This window comes from Indicator indicator, chromosome 6 (genome assembly GCF_027791375.1).
Source record: "Indicator indicator isolate 239-I01 chromosome 6, UM_Iind_1.1, whole genome shotgun sequence".
NCBI classification, from domain to species: Eukaryota; Metazoa; Chordata; class Aves; order Piciformes; family Indicatoridae; genus Indicator; species Indicator indicator.
The window spans coordinates 13,599,298-13,620,697 of record NC_072015.1 but is presented as its reverse complement, the minus strand read 5'-3'; the positions used below and the strand labels follow the sequence as shown (position 1 = coordinate 13,620,697).

Here is a 21,400-nt window from a genome sequence, read left to right as displayed (position 1 = left end):
ACACATTTCAGTAGAGGCCTAATGCAACTTGGTTGAAAACATCAGCATCCATATCCCTTTACCCACCAGGCTTTCCAAGGTATGTAAACCAGTTTCTTTCCACTGAATTGCTCAGTTTAGAAGTTTTTTTACAGCTCTACCTGCTAAGCAATGAGGCTGCAAAAGATTCAGCTAAAAACCTCAAAAACCTTACAAATGCCATTATTTTTTTCACCTTCACCTGCCTTTCATATCTGTAGTTGAAGTCACATACAGAGCAAGAACAAACAAATCTGTAAAACCAATTTTAACCAAAGATCACAGGCCTGTATAATTTTAATGTATGTGCCTTTTTTATTTTCATTTTTGACTCCTTAGTCCTGAGTAAATATATTCACAGCTGCTCACTGTGTGCTAGAGATTTAAAAAAACCCAAACAACAAATAAACATTTGAGACCTGATTCAGAAGGAGGTCATGCTCCCTTTACAGACTGAGACAGTAGTGCAAAACTACACCCTCACAGTCAACAGTCAAGAAAAGTAGTGGGCACAAGAATTTTCATCCTTCTTTCAGTCCACCAGAGGACACCAGGCTTCCACACCTTTCCTAACCCAGGTACTTACTGTGATGCAGGCTAGTCGGTGCTTTGTCTTGTCTTCTTAGAGAGACAAATAGAGAAAGGAGAGCCCAGTTTAAGAGAAACCCATGACTAGTCTGTTTATTTTTACCAGCATCTCAATCAGTCCTTGTAACATGAGAAGTTGTTCCATGGATGATGCCAAGCACAAATGTGTGTTACAATCAGCCTGCTTTTCCTGTTACTAAAACTGCACGTTCTGAGCCTTAATTAATTGTTAAAAAAATACCCAAGTAGCTACATTTCAAAGCCAATGTTATTGCTCACTCAAAATAAGGGAGACTATTATTTCTGGTTACTGCTGATTTAGACGTGATGCTTCACAAAAATATACTTTAGAAAACTTGGTTCTCTGCAAAGAGAAATGGCCTTAAAACTCCATTAAAAAGGCCACATTTGGGATATATTTTCCTTTGACACTTAAGTCGGATTCCTAGATCTGCAGCTCAGAACCAGAATTACTGATGAATGCTGACTGCTGTCATCCTTTAAGGTAGCAATACTGTTCTCTAAGAAAGAAGTGAAGTATTTGACATAAACACTTCAAAGGAGAGTACCCTGAAAAAGTAAGGATGTGTATGTGATTCATAAAACTAATGGAACATATTGTGGGGTGGAGGTGAGACTACTGTGGAAAGCATGTTACCAGTTTGCCTTGTGTTTCTCTCCTTTCCTCCGTAAGAATTAAAATCTCACCATATTTTTTTCTTTGGCACCAAGAAAAAAAAAATATATTGAATAAGTGAATGTAAAAATTCTTGTGGTTTTCAATAAGGAAGAGCAAATGCAAAGGAAGTATCCAAAGGCTGCCCTGTAACAAAGTCTCTGTTCCTGCTCTTCCTATCGATTCATTAATGCGCTTCTGCTGAGTCCAAATGTTTCTGCTTTAAAGCTGTTCTTTATCTCCACTCTTCCAGCTGCTGGTTGGGATTTTTTCAAAACTTCAGAAACCTAGGCAAAATACAAAATAGCTTGTGTTGACATGAGAAGCTGCTCCACAGGTAGTAGAAGGAAACAGAGGTTCACAGAGGCGTGCAGAGACTCTGATTTTTCTCCTCTAATTTCCAGGACACTGCCTGTGGCTTCTTCCACCCTAATCCCCCGTCAGTACATTTCTCCAAGACAGAGTCAGTATTTGCTGGAGTTTGATTGTGAGCAACACTTGAGAAAAAGTCAGTTAGTTGTAGCCAGTCAACAGTCCACAATGAACTACTTCTATCTGCCTCTTGGTGGCAAGGAAGAGTAGAAAAGGCCATTTATCTGGGTCTCATTTTTGTCACTTGTAGCAACCTAAATTTTGAATTTACTGATACTGCCTTGTTATAAATACCGGAGTACAGAACAGTGGTAGACAATGCAGTCCTGCAAGCTTTATCAGGAAAGGGTGGTCACCAGGAAAGATGGCCTGTAAAAAATGTTGCTAATCTGAAGATGGTCACCATTGAAATCTTCATGCAGCTTGCTACAATAGGGCTCTAAGATGCCATCAGTGTCAAGGGAAAAGAAAGACAGCTTGTGTGTGTAAAGAGCCATTACAAACCTCATACTGGGCATGAGGACATCACGACCATGGCATCCTTCTCCAGAGAGATGCTACAGCTAGTACCTGTACTCATCATCCTTTTATCAGTACCTTCTCTTTTACAAGACAGGGATTAGAGATCCAGAGTTAGTATGTGCTTGGGATAAAGAGGACAGCATCTGTTTTTGTCCGTTACTATGAACAGACTGCTGCAGCAGCTTGAGAAAGCAAATTAGGGCTGCTTCTCACATTAACCTCAACTTCCAGGTGAAAGTAAACACAGCATGTGTCAGGAGCCTGCAGCTTCACTTCTGGCAACAGCAAGCAGTATCTTACTCCTCAAGCATCTTTGCCAGGGCATCTCATCTCATTCAATCCAGCTAGGGAGAACCTTCTCTTTCATCAAGGAGCAGACACTGAGCTGAATTCTCCCATACTCTGTGGCCCATCCCTCTACTACAGCTTATTTTGTGTTTAGAAATGGACTGAACATGCAGAGTCTGAAGCAGAAGTCCCAGTCAGCCATACGTACGTGAGGAGGTAGCGGAGGTTCTAGGTGCCGCCCAAGGAAGGAAAGCAAGCGTCGCCATATCAGACCACTTCCCAGAAACATAATCCCTGTCACCAGCCAAAATATTCTGGGATCCTACCAACAGAATGTTCCCATTAGTCATACACTCTCTCTTCAGGATTTATCCAGATCTCTCACTCTGCACCAATGATCTCCATATATATATGTGAAGTGGTAAACTACCATCAACACTGAGCCCTACCTTGGGAACAGGGCTGTTCCACAGCAAAGCATTTTATTTAGGAAATCAGTGTATTTTGTAACTGTCCCATAAAGGTTTTCCTTCCATTCTTCATCAGAAGTTTGGAAACTCAACTACTCTATACATTGGATGTGGAAAGCAAGAAGTCTTTGCTTTCATATAATCATAGAGTAGTTTAGGTTGGAACAGATCTTAAAGATCATCTAATTCCAAGCCCCTACCATGCACAGGGACACTTTCCTCTAGATCAAGTTGCTCAAGGCCTCATCCAACCTGGCCTTAAACACCTCTGGGAGGGGGCATCCACAACCTCCCAGGGCAACCTATTCCAGTGTCTTACCACTTTCACTCTAATGATTTTTTTCTTAATATCCAGTCTAAATCTACCCTCTTCCAGCTACACTCCATTCCCTCTCATCCTATCACTACAAACTCTTGCAAACAGTCCCTTTCCAGCTTTCTTGTAGGTCCTCTTCAGGTCTGGAAGGCTGCTATAAGGTCTCCCTGGAACCTTCTCTTCTATCAGGCTAAACAGTTCCAACACTCATAGCCTGTCCCCATAGGGAAGGTGCTTCAGCCCTCTGATCATCTTCATGGCCCTCATCTGGACCTGCTCTAGCAGTTCTGTCTTTCCTGTCCTGAGGGCACCAGAACTGGACACAGTACTCCAGAAGGGGTCTCATGAAAGCAGAGTAGAAGGGAAGAATCACCTCTCTCATCCTGCTGATGACACTTCTTTTGATGCAGCCCAGGATATGGTTGGCTTGGTGAGCTGCAAGTGCACATTGCCAGCTCATCTTGAGTTTTTCATCAGCTGACACTCCCAAATCCTTCTCCTCAAGGCTGCTCTCAAGCCACTCCTCACCCAGCCTGTATTTGTGCTTGAGATTGCCCTGACCGAGATGCAGGACCTTGCACTTGGCCTTGCTGAACTTCATGATGTTGGTTTGGGCCCACCTCTCAAGACTGTCCAAGTCCCTGAGCATGGCATCCATTCCATGCAGCATGCCAACCAGACCACACAGCTTGGTGTCATCACAAATTTGATAAGGTTACACTCCATTCTGCTGACAAAGATGTAAAACAGTACTGGTCCCAGTACTGACCCTTGAGGGCCACTTGTCACTGGTCTCCATTTGGACATTGCTTGTTTGTTTGGGTTTTTTTGGTTTAAAGATAGCATATGCAATTGTGAATTTGTACACCCAAGACTGTACACCCACACCACTCCAGCATGGGTGTAAACATGAAATTGGCAATAGACTATTTCCTCTCCTGCTGGAAATGCCCTCGCTGCCTGCCTGATACCATTGTATCTGGAAAACAAAACTGGTCTTTTCAGAAGAACAGATGATTACAAAACCCTTAGTGCTGACTTAGAGTCAGTCCTTATACAACTGTAACTCTGTTGTTTTCCATGGATATTAAATAGGTAAAAAGGCTGCAATACTGTGCAGGTAGCCATACACTAATTTGCTTACAAAAAAGTGGCTGTGCGAACATGGGAATCACTGGACTAAATTCTGTTCACACAGAAATATAAATCTGGAGCTTTACCTGTGGAAGAATGTTGTACTGAATACAAAATGTGTTGTGAGAGTAGGGCCCACATTTTATGTCACCCATAAAAGCAGCATTCATTCCATACCTCTTCAAGAGATGACTCCAAGTTCATACCAAAGGCAACTCCTATGAGCCCAAAGAGAGAGAGAGAGAAAGTCCCCATAGTCAGCTGCAAGTTCAGTCTCATCATCACGTTACGGTGGCTAAAGAAGGGAGAAACATCTGTAAGAGGAACCCAAAAGTTGATTTGCTGCCTAAATTCTCAAATTCCATACAGCATGCACTAAAAACAAATGGTGAAAGAGTCATACTGGAATGAGGCAACCCAGTGACAAAGCTCATGAAACAACAGTAAAAAAAAAAAAAAAAGACTACCATTTTGAAATTGCTGCACCAGGATACCTCTAAAGCAGCAGGTTCTGCTTAATCTCAGCAGGCTTCCCAGCATCACTCACTGCTTAGAGATGTATGTACAGCGAGCAACAGTAAATTTCCACAGAAAAGTGTGTTCTCACCACTAACTGCCTGGAATGTGCATGTCTGTAGTCACAAGAGAAAAAATTTACTCTTATCTTGCAAATTAATATACTTACAAGAAGTAGTCAGTAAGTGCTGCAGACTATACTGACTATACTTCAGCCTGTTTTGGAGGATTCGGTATTCAAGTCTTCCCCAAAAGGATTTTTGTGTTTTCCTGATGCAGCATCCATCAATTGCTTCTACTAATAACTCCCCAATAAGGAGGAGAAAGAGTATTAAACACTGACCTCAGAGATAGTGTGGTACACACTGGTGAATGCAAGCTACAATTACTTTTTAGTAAGAAAGCTGACTAGTAGTGAAAATTCTAGAATACAGAGAGAGGAAAAAAATACTTTTCTTGCAAGTTACTCATTCCAAAGTTATCATGCCACAGACTGGTAATACAGCTTGTACTGACCACCTCAATAGCCTAATCAGACTCTTACATAACTCTTTTTTTTTTTCTGAATTAAGAGTAAACCTTCCTAAGTATAATTTTATTTTGTCCCTGAATTTGCAGACATTTCCATTGCTGAATAGCTGTCCAGAAGGACTTAGGAGAAGCTTGGTTTCTCCTGCTAGAGAAAAATTGATGCCAACATAGAGAGACTTGCACACATACTAATTAGACCATCCTGTTGCTTTGCTCTAGCCAGATCACTGATAAGAGAAGTGCTATGCAACTTCTTGTGCAGTTCAAGTCCATATAAACCCTCGGGGAGATGGAATTCCCCAACTTTCCTTGCAGGCAGACTCAAAAAGAACTAGGCAGCATTTAATTCTGCTCAACTTCTGGCAGTCCAGAATAGATAGGTAGCTAACCTGTCCAGGTTGATAAAGATTATGCTTTCTGAGTCATCAATGAGCACTCTGAGTTCACGAGCTTCATTTGCAAGATCTTCTGCTTGTCTGTAATAGTTCTCCAGCAGCAGCTCCATTTCCTCTGCATGGTCAATCCCAGATGTACTCTCCTCACTGTGAGCAACAATTTACATTTTTCTGGTTAGCTACACTTTGTACAGAAGTGTGCTATTGATGTGTTAAGACACATAAGGTTTGCAGGGGACACTAGATCTCAAATTCCAATCTTTTCAGTAAGGAACTTCCATTAATACCAACTGCTTAAAATAAAGGCATGTTTTTATACCCATCAGCTGATTGGTGTAGGCAATTGAGTAGAGCAGTTAGCATTTGATATGCCCAAGACATGCACAACACAAATCTTACTTCCTCATATAAGAAGAAGTTATAAAGTTATATTATTTTATATTATTTATAAAGTTTGCATTACCACAAATGTTTATATTATTATTATTACAAGTTACTGACAATTTTGAAAGAAGATGCTTAATTTCTTGAAGTCCTCAAGTGATGGATGCTGGTAACAGTGCAGTCAGAAATTCCCAAGACTAAAACATAACCACATAAGTCAACACACAAACAGTTACACAGCGAGAGAGATGTCTTAGGTGTATATTGAAATAGTTTAGCTGTAAGGGGTTTCAGCTATACACAGTAATTACTGCAAAACATTTTGGGAGCATGGAGCAGCTGAAGAATGAGCATCAAACTGAAGATGCTGCTCTCGTAAGTCAACTCTGTCAGAGAATTTAATCCAACTTCATGGTTTGACTGCAGGCACAGCAGCCTCCTCTGGAACATGGAACATGTATGTTTCTGGCAGTGTACAGGATTGTTCATGCTTGATAGATGAAAGCTGAAGCATCTGAGATCCACAAGAACTTAGAAACTAGCAGCAAAGCCAGGAAGATTCTTTGTAAATTTTTTCCTTTGTTATATGATGTCATTTCTTAGACTAAACTTTTTTCAAGAAACGCCTCCTGGCATTGCTGTCTGTTAAAGGAACCTCTCTGAAATGGTTTTCCAAGAAAGCTCTATGTCTTACTTCCTGAGGACCTTTAAGAGAGCCCTTATTTTCTCTCTTATGGGGCAGAAACCTTGAAGCAGCTAGGCTGATTGTAAAGTCCTTCGAACCCTGAAGATTTTATTGCACACAAATGAGAGGAGTTCCAGACCTGAAAGTCTCAAGAGCACTATCTGCTGTATTGCAGATCAACTCAAGGTCTTAAATTTGACAAGTATCTTTGTGTCAGTTCCTCTGTGAATATACAAAGGGAAACAGGCACAGGGGCTTGAAAATAACTGCCACCTGATTTGCTTTCATTAATTAGCCCACATCTGTTTTATGAGCCTCCAACAGTCTGCCATTTCTTCACACAAAGATACATCATCTGCCTCATCTTGCCATTCTGGGCTCAGCCCACCATCCCTGCTGCAAATCACCTCTGATGGCACCTACATGCCTAACTGGTTTTCTCCACACATCAGGCCTCTGAAGTTCATAAAATACCAGACATCACCTGCATCATTTCTGGGTCCCACAAACTGCTAGCCTGCCTGCAAATGTGCTGCTGTGTTTCCTGGTATGCCTTTGCATGGTCTGCTTCACTGCATCCTGTAGCATGGCTCCGGCACTCTCTGCATAACCTTCCACCACTTCGTACTCTTGTGCAATGGTGTCTGAAAGAAGGGATGACTTTAGGAGTGTAAGGTGACCTTGGTATCTTTCCTAGATGTTCCCTACACATTGTCTACCATGAGGCAGTAGCTTGTATTAAGCCCAAAGGAAGACTGTGAGAAAAAACGGGATGAAGACTGTTTACTGGATCAGGAGCAACCTGAATTCAGAGCCCTCTCACTACTGCTCCAACAGATGCGTTAGAAATGCAAATTGTGTCCCAACCTGCTGCATATTTAGACAAAGCTCTATAGGGCAAGAAACTATCTCCCCAGTTCAAACCCATGCTACTGTACAAACAGTATTCATGCAATGTGGTTAGGCAAAAATGGACTCTAAAATGTAGTTTCTGTTATCTGCTTAAAGATAAAACACATCCATATGCCCAAGATTTAAATACAATTCAGCCCAAACCATATTGAGATCTGATAGACTATCATTTTGCTTTTAAATTTTTGTTAAAGCAGCTGGTGCTGGTGCTGCTGTGCACTGTCTTTCACTGGAATTTGAGAGACTGCACCAGAGCTACTTCTGCATATACATTCTTCTGAAATGCTGCTCTTCAGGTGCTCAACAAGATTATTCCAAGGTCTCTTCCCTTAAGGTTCTGCTGGTGAGCATAAAAGCTAGAGGCAAGGTGTTCAGAATACTTCTTACAAAGGAAGTATGGTGCCTGACCTATTTAAGACTCTAACCCTAACATCTGCTTCTCACTCTTTAGGTGAAACGGAAGAGAATTCTTCCACAAAGTGTGAACTTGTATCAAAAAATTGTATCTGCTTTTTCTCTTCCTGCTACCCTGCTGATATGCCATTACATACTAGATGAGGTGGCCTGTTATGCCAAGAACTACTTGAAACTGCGTAATATGACTAGAGCTAATGAAGTCCCTCTCCAAAATGGTAAATGCAATGAATTCTAAAGCAGCTAGCATTAGGGTTTAAAAAAATTAGAAAGTGTTTTTTCTTTTTGCTTTTTGGCAGGGAACACTCAGTTTAGTGTTCAAGTTCTCCTTAGGCAAAACACACTGTTAAAAAAGTATGCGGTTTCAAAATATACATACAATACTTGTGGATCAGTCCATTTAGATAGACAGAGCTCTTCTATTAATTCTTCTTCATCTAAGATCTCCAGAATTGTTTCTTTGAAAACTTTAAGATCTGTTTCCAGTTCTGACAAGCTGAAGAAAGAACAGGCAAAAGGTCAAGTAATCCCCACTGGCACTAGAGCACAAATGTAATCTTTAAATGAGTTTGCCAGCCAGCACCCTTGCCAGATGGAATGGCCAAGGAACACTTCCTTGCAGGGTTCTGGAGTTCCTTTGAAAAATTCTCTACAAGCCACACATTTAGTAGTGGCAGTGATCTGTCTGGGGACCTGCAGGTTACAGACACAAAAAGGATTCAGATGTTGTTTCCTGGATATATATGTAAGTCAGAAAAGACAAGCAGTCCATGAGCACGTAATAAGTGCATATCTGCACTGTCATACCAGAGAGGCTAATACATGAAAGTGCTATTGTATTAGTACTAATAATCTTAAAGCATAGGTCCAGGGGCTAATCTTATAGGAACATTTTCGTGATGCTATTTTGTTCAATTAGTTATTATTTTGTTCTTTCAGATGCTATTTAAGAAGCTCAACTGTGTTTCTGACAACTTGGAACAGATTTCCCTTTTCCTGCTTTTCCCCATATCACTAGGTATTTAATATACTGTTTTTTACATTTAAAAGTATATGGTACAACCCAGCATTACAGTAATCTAGAAAATCAATATTAGATACCATTTTTCTAATATTTCATTGCACAGAATTTTCTATGGTCACCTTGCAGACTCTTCACGGCTTACTCTTATTTACCTCTTGCCATTTTGCAGGAGAATGTGTAGTTTACTCCTATCCACAGACAAAAGCTTGGGGTCCACTAGAGCTTCCAGTGTCTCAAGGATCTGAGGCTGCAAAGTGTTAAGTCTCCCTTGCAGTTTGCTGATCTAGATAACAACATGATCCTTCGTAAGAATTAAAGCAATCCCTTTAGAATGACCTGGGCATCCAAGTTCTGTCTCTGAGCACAGAATTCACAGGAACAGACAGTTAGCGCAATTTGTTTTCCAGTGCCTGGGAAACAGTTACTATAGGGACATGATTTAGAAGACAAAGCCAGTGCAAAACAGTATTTTATAAAAGGGATTTGCAGTGAACTGAAACCCATTGACAAACACACCAATAAGGCTACCGAAGTTGAAACACTATTTGTCTACAAATGCCGTATTAGCATTAGCATGTATAGATTTTTAAAGGTAGCTAGAAATCGTTATCAGGCTCCTGCCCAAGTGCCCAAAAACCTCAGTGCTTTTGAGTGACTTCCATTTCAGCTACAGCATGTGTTTAGAAAGGTACCCTGACTTGGTTTTTAATCGACCAAATGATGGTGAAGCCATTTCATCCAATTAGCACTTTCTCAGGACACGAGTGAAAACATGCATACAGACAAACCCATAAAAAAAATAAAGCAACAAAAGTCAAAACAAAAAAAGATCTCCACCAGCAGATGTGGAATACATAAACAAATGTGTAGAAACATTAACGCAATTAAAAAAATCATATTGTCCTTTCTATGAAGCAACAACTTCAAAAATAATTTAAATAAAACTGGCATAGCTCACCCGGTACTGCAGGATTGCTTCTATGGCTCGGAATTCAAAAGGCAGGGAGTATGTAACTAGTTGGCCTTCCCCAGCCAGCTGAGGTGCTAGTTCATTGATAAGCCAGTGCTCCAGATTTAAATTACGACAGTCGAGTATCAGAAGAAACTCTGGTGTCACGACAGCCTTCAAGAACTGAAAAAGACAGTATATACAGGAGCCTGAGAAAAAAAAGCTGTGAGGATTTTTCATAATTCTGTCAGGTATTTGATAATTTAGGCTTTCATAAAGCAACTCTTCAAATAATCCCTTCAGGTAGGAAAATGACAGAATCTCATGCTAACTACAAACAAGAGGATTCCCCATGGTTCAGACAGCACTCTGCTAGTGGTGGTATGACTGAAAAGAGGCTTCTTCCCAAGTCCTTACTTCTATGACAATGTTAGTAATGTTTCTCCTATGCTCAACTAGGAACATGGTCATTAACATGTACTGTTGGTAAACCTGTACCTCTGACTGCTAGGCACGGTTCCAAAGACACGTTTACTGCTGGACTGCATGCCATAGAAAGCTTGTATTAAAAGAACTGTGCAAGAAAAGGAAAGTGGCAAGTATAAGACATAGCTCAAGTTTACACTCAGCTACAGGGAAATTGTTACCTCCATTCTAATGATGATCCTGTTGTTCCTAGTTGCAATGCTCATTAGGTGTTGAAATCTTAGATCCCGAGCCTGAAGACCCAGTTCTTGATACAATTCAGTTTTCTTCTTTTCTATCATAGAAATATTTTAAGACATTTAGGGCAAAAGCATGCAAGTTCCGAAATTGCATTTCAGTGTGTTACTAAGTCCCACAATAGAAAAAAAGAGCTGTGATAACAGACTCTTTAAAACAGTTTGCCTCCCATTGATTCCTCAATGTAGTTTTTTTACAAAGTTTTTTTTTGTAGTTTTTTTACAAAGTTCAGATGACTGAGCATAAAGAGAGTGTTTCTAGATGTACAAGTTTGCCATGACAAAATTAATTTCCTGTCAGAAACCAAGTGACTTGTTTGAGAAAGCACATGTCATCCTATAGTAAGGGAAACACAAGGCAGGGAAAGTAGCATGCTGGTCAAAAAATGAAAAGATAAAGTAAAAATCGACTTCCTGTGAGAAATGGTATATGCTATTTTCAAACTATTATTTAAGAGTATATAAAAATGGTTAAAAATTAAGATGCGAAGAAGAACAATAGACAGCAGCAAACCAGAGGATACATTGTAATATCCCAAATAAATACAGTGAAGTATCTCAAATCTTCTACCCCACATGGATTCCCAATTGGGCATTTCTGTATTGGACAAGGGAAAAAAGACAAACAAAAACCATACAAACAAACAAAACTATAATGAAAACTTACCAAAACAGGTAGTATTTCCCTCTTTGTCCAGCTTCATCTAAAGGAGTGGAAAAAAAAAACATGTTCACAGAGCTAGTGTAAAACAAGAAATCAATTCCTAATAATGTCTGCACTTGCCTAGAAATCAAATGGAAAATAGGTCGTAAAGAAAAAGCAACTTTTATACCCCTTCTTCACAGTTCATATCAATTAAGAAAAATACTACACCAATTTGGCATTTATTTCACTGTGTTTGTATACACATGGGAACACAACCAGTGTCACCTGCATGACCACCTTCCTATGCAAACTTTGGGAAGGAGGTATTTACAGCAGCTCAGACCTGGGAAGAAGGTATTTTACACAGGATCAGACTCAGAACAGAATGGATGAGAATAAATGACTATTTCAGTTGCAGAGGCCTTACAACGATCATTTAGTTCAACTGCCTGACCACTTCAGGGCTCACCAAGTTAAAGCATGTTAAGGGCATTGTCCAAATGCCTCTTAAACACTCACAGGCTTGGAGCACTGACCACCTCTCCTGAAAGCCTGTTCCAGAGTTTGATCACCATCTTGGTAAAGATATACTTCCTAGTGTCAAATCTAAACCTCTCCTGGTGCTGTTTTGCTCATAAACCATGCAGCTTACTTCTGTATTACTGGGAGCTTTCCATGAATTAAACATACCTAAGCATACATTCCATTAGAGATTTCAAGAGGGATTATATGGTCAGGACCTAGCTACATGCACTCTGCTGCAGAAGGACTGCTTTTCGTTCTCAGCAAGAAGGCTTACCTTCCCTCACAGGCACTAGTCACGCCAATGAAGCAGTTTGCAAATGGCTTTCAAACTCGTTGTGAAACAAAACACACCAACCTGTTTTCTCCAAATCCTAGGCTTGTTTAGAACTGCACACACAGGAATGACATTTGTAAAGGCATTCACAAACCTGACTGCAGCACTTTGAACAGTTGACCTGCCTTCACAATTAAAGCAAGAGGGCTTCCAGTGGATGTTCGATCATAGAAAAAAAGTCTTGATGAACACTGTATACCATAACTAGTCAAGGTAGAGTACCTTAAGCCTTGGAGAACTAGGCATGGTAGAGTACATTCATCTCTTGGAGAACTAGGAATGTTCTCCAAGAGATTAATCCATCTGCTTCTGTGACGCTTTAAGAAAAAAAGCAAGAAAAAGAAAGTGCACCATCATCTTGCAAAAGCTGCCCTTACTGATGAAAATACCTGCACATACTTACCACTGCAAAAACTGGAGACACGCTAGCTAAGGTGGCTTGGGAGGCCTCTGTCGTGGCATGTCGATAAAATTTACCTGAAGAAAAACAAGACATTCCTAATCCCAGCACACTGCACACCTCCAATTACGTAGTGTCCTGCTCTAAGTCATCTGCAGAATGCCCTGGCACGGAAATGAAGGCCCCTATGAATTTGACACCCACCCAGCAGTGTCCGGGACTGTTAGCAGGCCCGGAAGTCCGGTAACAGCGTGAGCAGCTACTGCCGGTCTGTCTTTACAGTCCCCAGCCAGGGTGTTCATCCTCCCTCCCTGCCGCGGGTCCGCACACAGAGGCCCGACCATACGGGGCGACCGGCAACAATCCATCCGCAGCCACTTACCTGGCCAGCGCAGCCCCCGAGCGCACGGCGGCACTGCCAGCCCCGCGGGCCGGCCCTGGCCCGGCAGGAGCCCCAGGGCGGCCCGCAGGACAGACCCGCCGCCCGCCCAGCCGCGAGGGCGGCCCAGAGCGCGGCGCAGCAGCCCGGCGCGCAGCATCGGCGCCCGCACGGCCCGGCCCGGTTCGGTTCGTAGTGCGCAGTCGCGGCGAAGGAGGAGCCCGGAAGGCTGAGGGGTTAGCCCTGCGCAGCCTGGGAGGAGGTGGCTAGGGCCAGCCGGCGCGATTGGCGCCTGCCCTTGCCGGCAGGGTTGGAGCTTGTCCCTGATCCCGCCGCCTGCGCGTGGAGCCCATTACCGAGAGGTAGCTGCGGTCCCCAACGTGTCCCGCCGGCCGCCGTGGCATGTGCGGATCTGTCAGCCGCGGTGGTGTTCCCGCAAGGCTCGGGTAGCCTTCGGCGACGAACGCGTACGCCGTACGGTGTCTGGGGTTTGCCTCACTACCTTCGGCCACTTGCTGAAGGTTTTACTTTTAAAACGGGGACGGGGGTTCCAACCACAGAACAGTTCTGCCCTCAGGGAAGGTCTTGCAATTAAATTCGTTTGCCCTACTCTTGTATCTAAAATAGACAAACTGGTTCAGGTTTAAAAACTTAATGAGTAACGTACTATTTTCCTCATATACTATTTTTAAACTGCAGTTTTCACACACGAAATTGCAATGCTGATAGTACTATGCTTTGGTTGGTTCTGCTGAAGTATATAAATGAGCATGAAGGCAAACTCCGTCTTCAAAGACATGCAGCAGGACAGATGACCAAAATGCATTTAGAATCATAGCATCATTAAGACTGGGAAAGACCTTAAAGATCATTGAGTCCAACTGTAACCCAACTACCATGATGGCTGAATGATATCCTGAAGCACTATATTACATGCTTCTTGAACACCTCTGGGGATGGTGACTCCACGACTTCCCCAGGCAGCCTGTTCCAGTGCCTCATCACTCTTTCAGTAAAGAAATGTCTCCTAATACCCAATTTAAACCTCCTCTGGCACAACTTAAGCCCATTTCCTCTCATCCTATTGCTAGTTACTTGGGAGAAGAGCCCAGACTGGCCTCACTACAACCTCCTTTCAGGTAGCTGTGGAGAGCAGTAAGATCTCCCTTTAGCATTCTATTCTCCAGACTGAACAACCCCAGTTTCCTCAGCCGCCTCTCATAGACATCCTCCAGGTCCTCAATGTTTCTTATACAGTGGCACCCAGAAATGAACACAGTACTCAGGCTGTGGCCTCACCAGGACTGGGTACAGGAGCATGATCACTTCCTTACTCATGCTGGACACACTATTTTTGATACAGGCCAGGCTGCCATTGGCCGCCCTGGCCACCTGGGCACACCCCCAGATCCTTTTCCACAGGGCTGCTTTCCAGACACTCTTCCCCAAGCCTATAGCATTGCTTAGGGTTGTTGCAACCAAAGTGCAGGACCTGGCACTTGGTCTTCTTAAATCTTGTTCCATTGACCTCAGCTCATCAATCTAACCTGTCTAGATCTCTCTACAGTGCCTTCCTACCCTTGAGAGGATCAACACTCCTGCTCAATTTAGTGTCATCTGAAAACTTGCTGAGCATGCCCTCAATCGCCTCATCTAAATCATTAATAAAGATATTAAAGAGAACTGGCCCAATACTGAGCCCTGGGGGACACTTCCTGTGGCTTGCCACCAACTGGACTTAACTCTGTTTACCACAACCCTTTGGGCCCAGCCAGTTTTCAATCCAGTGAAAAGTGCATCTGTTTATGCCATGGGCTGCCCCAACCCGAGTGCACAAATCTGATCGCTGTCCTGAAAACCAGGTCCTGAAATGACAGAGACCCCACAGCAGTTTGCTGCAGAAGTGACCCTGCTTGATGCTGTTGCTGTGCCACAGCTCCATTCTCATCACATCCCCCAAAATGTGCTTGTTATGTGACCTCAGGTGCATCATGTGATCTTGACACACAACCTGACATGGTCTCATACGTCAACCTCAAGTATGATGAGAGGTCTGGCATTACTCCATCATAAAAAAAGAGATTATTGTATCAGTGAGTTCAGCACCTTGTCTTACTACTGTTGAGATTGCTTAGAAATGGAAACAATAGTGAAGGTAAAGAGGTCAGGCCCTGGAAAAGCTAGGAGGAACAGATTTTCATGGTGTCTCAGTCTGGAGGGGGAGAGAGACTAAATTCTTTTTAAAGCATTCCTGTGTTGTGAAATTAAGGCACAAGCAAGGCTCTGAGGAGACCTCATTGTGCCCTTCCAGCATCTGAAGGGGGCCTATGAGAAAGCTGGTGAGGGACTTTTTAGGATGTCAGGTAGTGATAGGACTAAGGGGAATGGAGCAAGTAGACTCAGATTGGATGTTAAGAAGAAGTTCTTCACTGTGAGGGTGGTGAGACACTGGAACAGGTTGCCCAGGGAGATGGTGGAAGCCCCATTCCTGGAAGTTGACATATCACTACTTGACAACAGAACAGTGTGAAGATCATTAGCATTTTGGGATTTTACATATAAGCATATTTTTAACACAAATTTAAGTTTCAGGTTGCAGTAGATCAATTTTAAACAGTCCTAGTTTGAAGACAGTAAAGGCTTGGTTCTTCCCTTTATCAGTTAGAAGAATATGAGCAACAAGTAGAGAAACTTAACTGTTAACCAGTAACAGTAGCATATTTGACTTCCTTCACCCTGAAATTGCTCTTTTTGTAATGGTTAACTGCCCTGTTGTAACTCACAGCAGGGGGCTAATTTTCCCATCAAAGAGGTAAGACAGAAGGAAAGAAAAATTCCTTCTATCACATGTGTTGAAATCTATTTGGAAGAAGAATCATTACTGTACACAAAATTTCAGGCAGAAAGGTCTAGACCAACTTTAGTCTTATGACAATCAGTGGGGGAAAAGGGCTGTTAAAGGAATTGTTTGAATTTAAGGCATTTTTAATCTCCCATTTTATGGCTTCTTGTACCCAAGGTGTGGCAAAACTTGTGCAGAACCAAAGTCTCTGAGTTTTATTGTGCAGCTTTCTGGAAAGAACAAAACAGATAGCATTAATAATTATAGCCAAGAGTCATGTCTCAAGCATGTCTAAGGTGTTTTCACGTGAAGAAAACTTATCTATAGTCAGAATGTTTGGACACAGCAGAGACTCATCTGCTCATTGAATAAACCCAGAAGATTCATGCTCGATTGTTATACAATTTTTAACAATCTGAGGAAATAAAAAAAAATCTACTCTTCTGATAATATTCAAAGTTATTTCCTAAACACTGGACAGTCTGGAGATGTTTGGCTGAGAGTTAGCAACGAAAATACAGCTTCAAGTGGATAATTTGTTTATGTAGACTTAAAAATAGTTTAAGATGAAAATGGTGTCAGGATGGTTTCATGACTGAATGTATTTATCTGTGAAATCAAAGGAAGTAGTTTGATGATGGTAAAGGTTAGATCTGGTCCTTAATATGTACACTAATATATTATTTATATACGTTGCAACATCTACTATGTAGAATTACAGAAATAAACTTAGGAAAGAGTGCAACATTAACCCAGTTTGACTTTACATTGTGCTCTTTAAATCACAGTTATTTACCATTTTCTGTCTATTGGTTTTCTGGTTTATTCTGTTGATATACATTTTTTAAAAACAAATTGTGATCAAGGATATTCTGATTTATCATGCTACTATTCATGGTGTATTTCAGTTTTCAGCTTAGTTTAGTGCAGCAAGTCACCTCTGACTCTTATTAACTGAAACTACCCAGACAGAACTGCAGGTCTGGGCCAGCTCAGCAGAAGTGGTATTAGCTTTTGTGGTAGATCATGGATTCTTAAAGAGAACAGACTCGATCAAAGAAGGATAGACATACTGAAAAGCTCATACGGATTTCAGGAATGCAAGTAAAAAAAAAAAAAAAATGTACCCAAATACCAAAGGAGTGCAGTTTAGTATTGTGTTATTGGCAAATTTTGTCTATTCAGGTGGTAGGATGGAGGAAAGCACCCAAACGGTGTATGTAACTTTTACATAAAATCTCAAAAACACATTGAGAAGGTATCAAGTTAGTAGGCACGTTAATAAAAATAAAAATCAATTGCCCATACATACATGAAATTAATTTGTGTAGTCCAAGAGCCTGATTTCAACTCCATTGTATTTTTTTCCCCTGTAAAATCATGACCCAGCTTTATTTCTGAATTGCAGCAAATGTAAACAGCAAATGGCAACAGGAGACGTGGAACGAAGATCCATTTTTCATGTGAAATTTTTAATAACGGACAAAACGGAAAGTAAGAACGGAATCAACAGTGGTAGCGATTTCAGTGGCTCGTTTGCTTCATAGAAACCATTCTGCACAAACAAGTGGTAATCATTACATATTAATAATGGACCAAAGGCAGAATCAGGCACCAAACAACTCCATCTCCAGACATAAAAAAAAACATGTATCAGAATCGGCAAAGGAATATATGAAAAAAACATGGGCAGAGAGCCTGAAGCAGTCGCTCAAGTTGTAAAAACTGCTTTTTGGTTACAGCTGTGGCTTGCCCTTACCTCCACGCCGGGCCAAGCTGCCTGGCATTGTCATGACCTTGATCTGGAAGATCTAGCACAAGTCTGTTTTATTCTTGGGAGGGGGAGAATTGAGCCGTTTAGTAAGAAATCCCAGTTAAGATCTGCCCAGTCGTGAATGAAATACGTCGTTTTCAGACATCCCTCTCCTCCGCCCGCCCCGGCAGAGCCAAACGTGGCACCGCAACCGGACCCCCCTGCCACCGCTTCAAACTCCCGGCGCCTTACGGCGGGGCTCGTCAGAGGCCAGACTCTCGAGTGGTTCATACTGTACTCACCGACGCCCGTGAGAAGCGCAGCCCCTCCGCGCCGCTGCGGGGCACCGTTACCTGCAGGTAACGGCTGCTCCCCGGCAGGCCGCCTCGAGCGGAACCACCATGTCACGACAGCACCACCTCGCCTCGCCCGCCCCGGGGCGGCTTTCTCCCCGCCCCACTGGCGGTGATTGCTCTGGGAGCGCTGAGTTGCCTCAGCGTCTCCCCGCTGCTACCGTCGCTGCTGCGTTGCTTTCCCCTGAGGGCAGCTCAACCGGCAAGCGCTTCCCATGTGGCGGGGAGCTCCGGCGCGCTGCAGGGGGCAGGCGGCGGGAGACAAGCGCCGCGGCCTCTGGAGAGAAGGCAGAGCGGGTTCTTAGACTCATAGAATCATTTCGGTTGGGAAAGAGCTTTAAGATCATCTAGTCCAATCATTGTCTATCTCTGCCAAGTCTGGCGCTATACCATGTCCTTCAGTATCACATTCATGCGTCTTCTGGCTCAGGTGTGGGGCCCTCAGTCCAGTTCCCTCTGCCCCCCCGTTGCCCCTGCATCCCTCTCCCTGCCTCTGGGCACGCCACCTCCTCATCTTCCTTGCCCCGGCCATCCGTGTTTTGTGCCGGCCTCTGCACTGTCCTGATCCTAGTGTGGCCGGTGACTCTGGGTCTGTCGGGCTGCTGCCAGACTCTTGCCTGGCTGGACAGCAGGGAGAACAAGCACACGCGGGATAAAGTTTCCCCTGGAAACCAGGGTGGGAGCGGCAAGCTGCTACGTGATGGCAAAGATGGAGGAAAAAGACCCTGGTAGGCCGTGGATCTTCATACAACGTTTTTGTTTTGCCTTGGTAAATGGTAATCCCCGTTAACCGCCCCTGGCACCAGAGAGCAGCAAGAGCCGGTTGCCTAGGAGGAGCCGCTTTGCAAGGCTGAGCAGAGCAGTGCCGCAAGCCTGGGGAAGGCTATAATCCCTCCCCGCGGCGCCGGGCTCCCTCCTCTGCCTCCCTGGAGGTGGGCCCTGGTGCCCAGACCTCGGCGTGGGTGTGGGCGCTTCACCCCTGGCAAGGAGTTGTCAGCGCGGAGGTGAGAGGGTGCCCAGGCAGGAACCCTCTCCTGTGTAAACAGGTGCAGACAGCGCGTTGCAGTGCCTGGGCTGCACAGGAGGTCCAAAGCCACCAAGCATGACAAATGCAGGCATGAAGGGGTCGTGGCTGTCGCAGCCGACGGTGAAGAGCGTGCTGGTGTACCGCAATGGGGACCCTTTCTTCCCAGGGCGTCGTATTGTCATCAATGAGAAGAAAGTGTCTAACTTTGAGGTATTCCTGAAAGAGGTGACAGGCAGAGTGAAGGCACCCTATGGAGCTGTGCGTAACATCTATACCCCCAGAGGAGGGCATCGTGTTCGGCAGCTGGAGGAGCTTCAGAGTGGAGAACAGTATGTGGCTGGTGGCAGGGAAGCCTTCAAGAAACTCAAGTGAGTGACTAAAAAGTAACATAAGATTTATCTGGAGCTTAGATATCAGAATTTGGAGTTTGGTACTGTGGCAGTACTTCATAGGACCCCATGTCCTCCCTTTTCTTAGGCATCGCAGAAAGAAGATTGAAAGGCTGTGGCCCATGGCAAAACAGAAACGTACTTGTAACAGATAACACCGCAAGAGGGCTTTAGAGGGGAGCCACAAAAAGGCTGCTGTTGCAGTTAACTGCCTAGTGCCATCTCCTTGACAGGATGGTAGAGAAGGAGAAACAGCTCTTTAAACTGGAGCTGTGGCAGTGACATTTTGTTGTGATGTGTGTGCTTAACTGAGGCATCGCTATTTGTGCTTAGAGGTAAAGGAGAAATCTGCAGAAAACTGTAGTGTTTTACAGTTCTGCCATGGAGTTGATAAGCTTGGGAATTTAATTCCCACCACTTCCTTTCTTGCTTATTTGTTAGAAGCCTAAAATATTCTACCCAGATATCCACTTCATCACTTCTCATTTCATTTTGGTGGATACACAGCCTTTTTATGACCAGAATAGGCAAATCCCTGCTTTTGTTTAAAAGATGACTGGCTGCTTTCTTTTTCCTGCCTGGATACTAAGAATTAAGCAGATAGTTCATTTGTTTTCTCATGAGTGACTGGAAGAGTATTGTGAAGCAGATCTAGGCTGTTAGGTGTGTTTCCTGAGTGGCTCTGCATGTGATCACTAATGGTTCTTAATTTTGGCAGTGAATTTCATAGTCTCAGTTAACTAATTATGTGTTTTGTTCAGTGTTTGTATGCATTTTCCCTACAGTTGAATTAAAAAAAAAAATCTCAAAATTATCAGTCTGTTTCTGGAGGTGGTTGGGAATTAATGTACTAAACTACCAGCTTTATAGCACCTTGCTCATCTTGGTTTTGTAGAATTGAGGACACAACATTTTTTAAGAAGAGTTCGTTAAGTTTCAGGACAAAACTCTCTGTGTAATGTTGCATTTAGAGAAAGATACATTTGGTAAGAATGAATCCCCTTGCTTTCTAGCTGGCCCTCAGAGACTAGAGGGGCTGGGGGTGGCTACACTTAGCTCTTAATAGTTATGCCAGTGGTGGGTACTACAGGGCTGATAGCAGATACCCCAACAGCTTGGCAAAGCACTTCCCAGTGAAAGTGGGCATAGGGACAACTTGTAACAAATGCCCATCACGTAATTTTGGGTTAGAAGCTCCCAGTGTAGAATAGTTGCTCCATCTATTTTTTTGTTCTTGTGCATGGCTCTTGGCAGAAGGTGCTGAAAAGCGCTGCTGTACTGAGTTATAACTGCCCACAAAGGTTTCTCTTCCTGCAGCACTGAGAACTATAATCATCTTGCAGTACCAGCAGTTGCTGGGAGCAGCATTCTCTAGAAGAACTGTTCTTACAGCTCTTTGAGTGCTGACGAGGGAGTTAGTGTGGTCTGAGTAGCTGGACAGTTGCCTGTTTGATAGTCTATTGGTTATTCATGCTTGAAGGTTTATTTAATTCTCTTTCTTTGGAAAGGCAACATAGAGCTAATCCATCAAAATGTTTTAACTAACACTTCTGTGTTAATGAAGTGTTGTTGTGGGACTGTGTGCTCTGATGGAGCACAGTGTTGTTTAAATGGGTGGTTTGTTTTCTTGTGCAGTTGACGCTTGTGTTTTGTCTAATCACAAAATAATTTGGGAATGCTATTGGTTCATCACAGCCATGAGAAACCAGAATATACAGTGTTCATGTCCATGTCCTGTTGAAGCACAAGTACTGCAGATCCTTTTAAAATTTAGCTGGGTTAAACTTGGGTTTGGAGGAAACCTTTAAATCTATCAGAGACTTACTGTGAGAAACC

The 21,400-nt window shown here is 43.1% G+C and overlaps 2 protein-coding genes across 2 annotated transcripts in view; one reads left to right on the top strand and one right to left on the bottom strand.

Moving 5' to 3' along the window:
- Positions 1–463: 463 nt before the first annotated feature.
- Positions 464–13,360, bottom strand: MRS2 (magnesium transporter MRS2). The gene is made up of 11 exons (XM_054381541.1): positions 13,204–13,360; positions 12,825–12,898; positions 11,584–11,620; positions 10,842–10,954; positions 10,204–10,377; positions 9,398–9,528; positions 8,601–8,717; positions 5,821–5,973; positions 4,562–4,679; positions 2,673–2,786; positions 464–1,569 (listed from the first exon to the last, which is right to left on the bottom strand). The coding sequence occupies exons 1-11, from the start codon at positions 13,358–13,360 to the stop codon at positions 1,459–1,461; spliced, it is 1,299 nt and encodes a 432-aa protein (XP_054237516.1). The 3' UTR covers positions 464–1,458.
- A 5,890-nt stretch (positions 13,361–19,250) lies between these two features.
- DCDC2 (doublecortin domain containing 2) overlaps positions 19,251–21,400 on the top strand; it is a 59,945-nt gene continuing 57,795 nt past the window's right edge. Inside the window, exon 1 of the mRNA XM_054381540.1 lies at positions 19,251–19,543. Coding sequence (XP_054237515.1) covers positions 19,251–19,543 — 293 coding nt within the window. The remainder of the gene's footprint in view (positions 19,544–21,400) is intronic.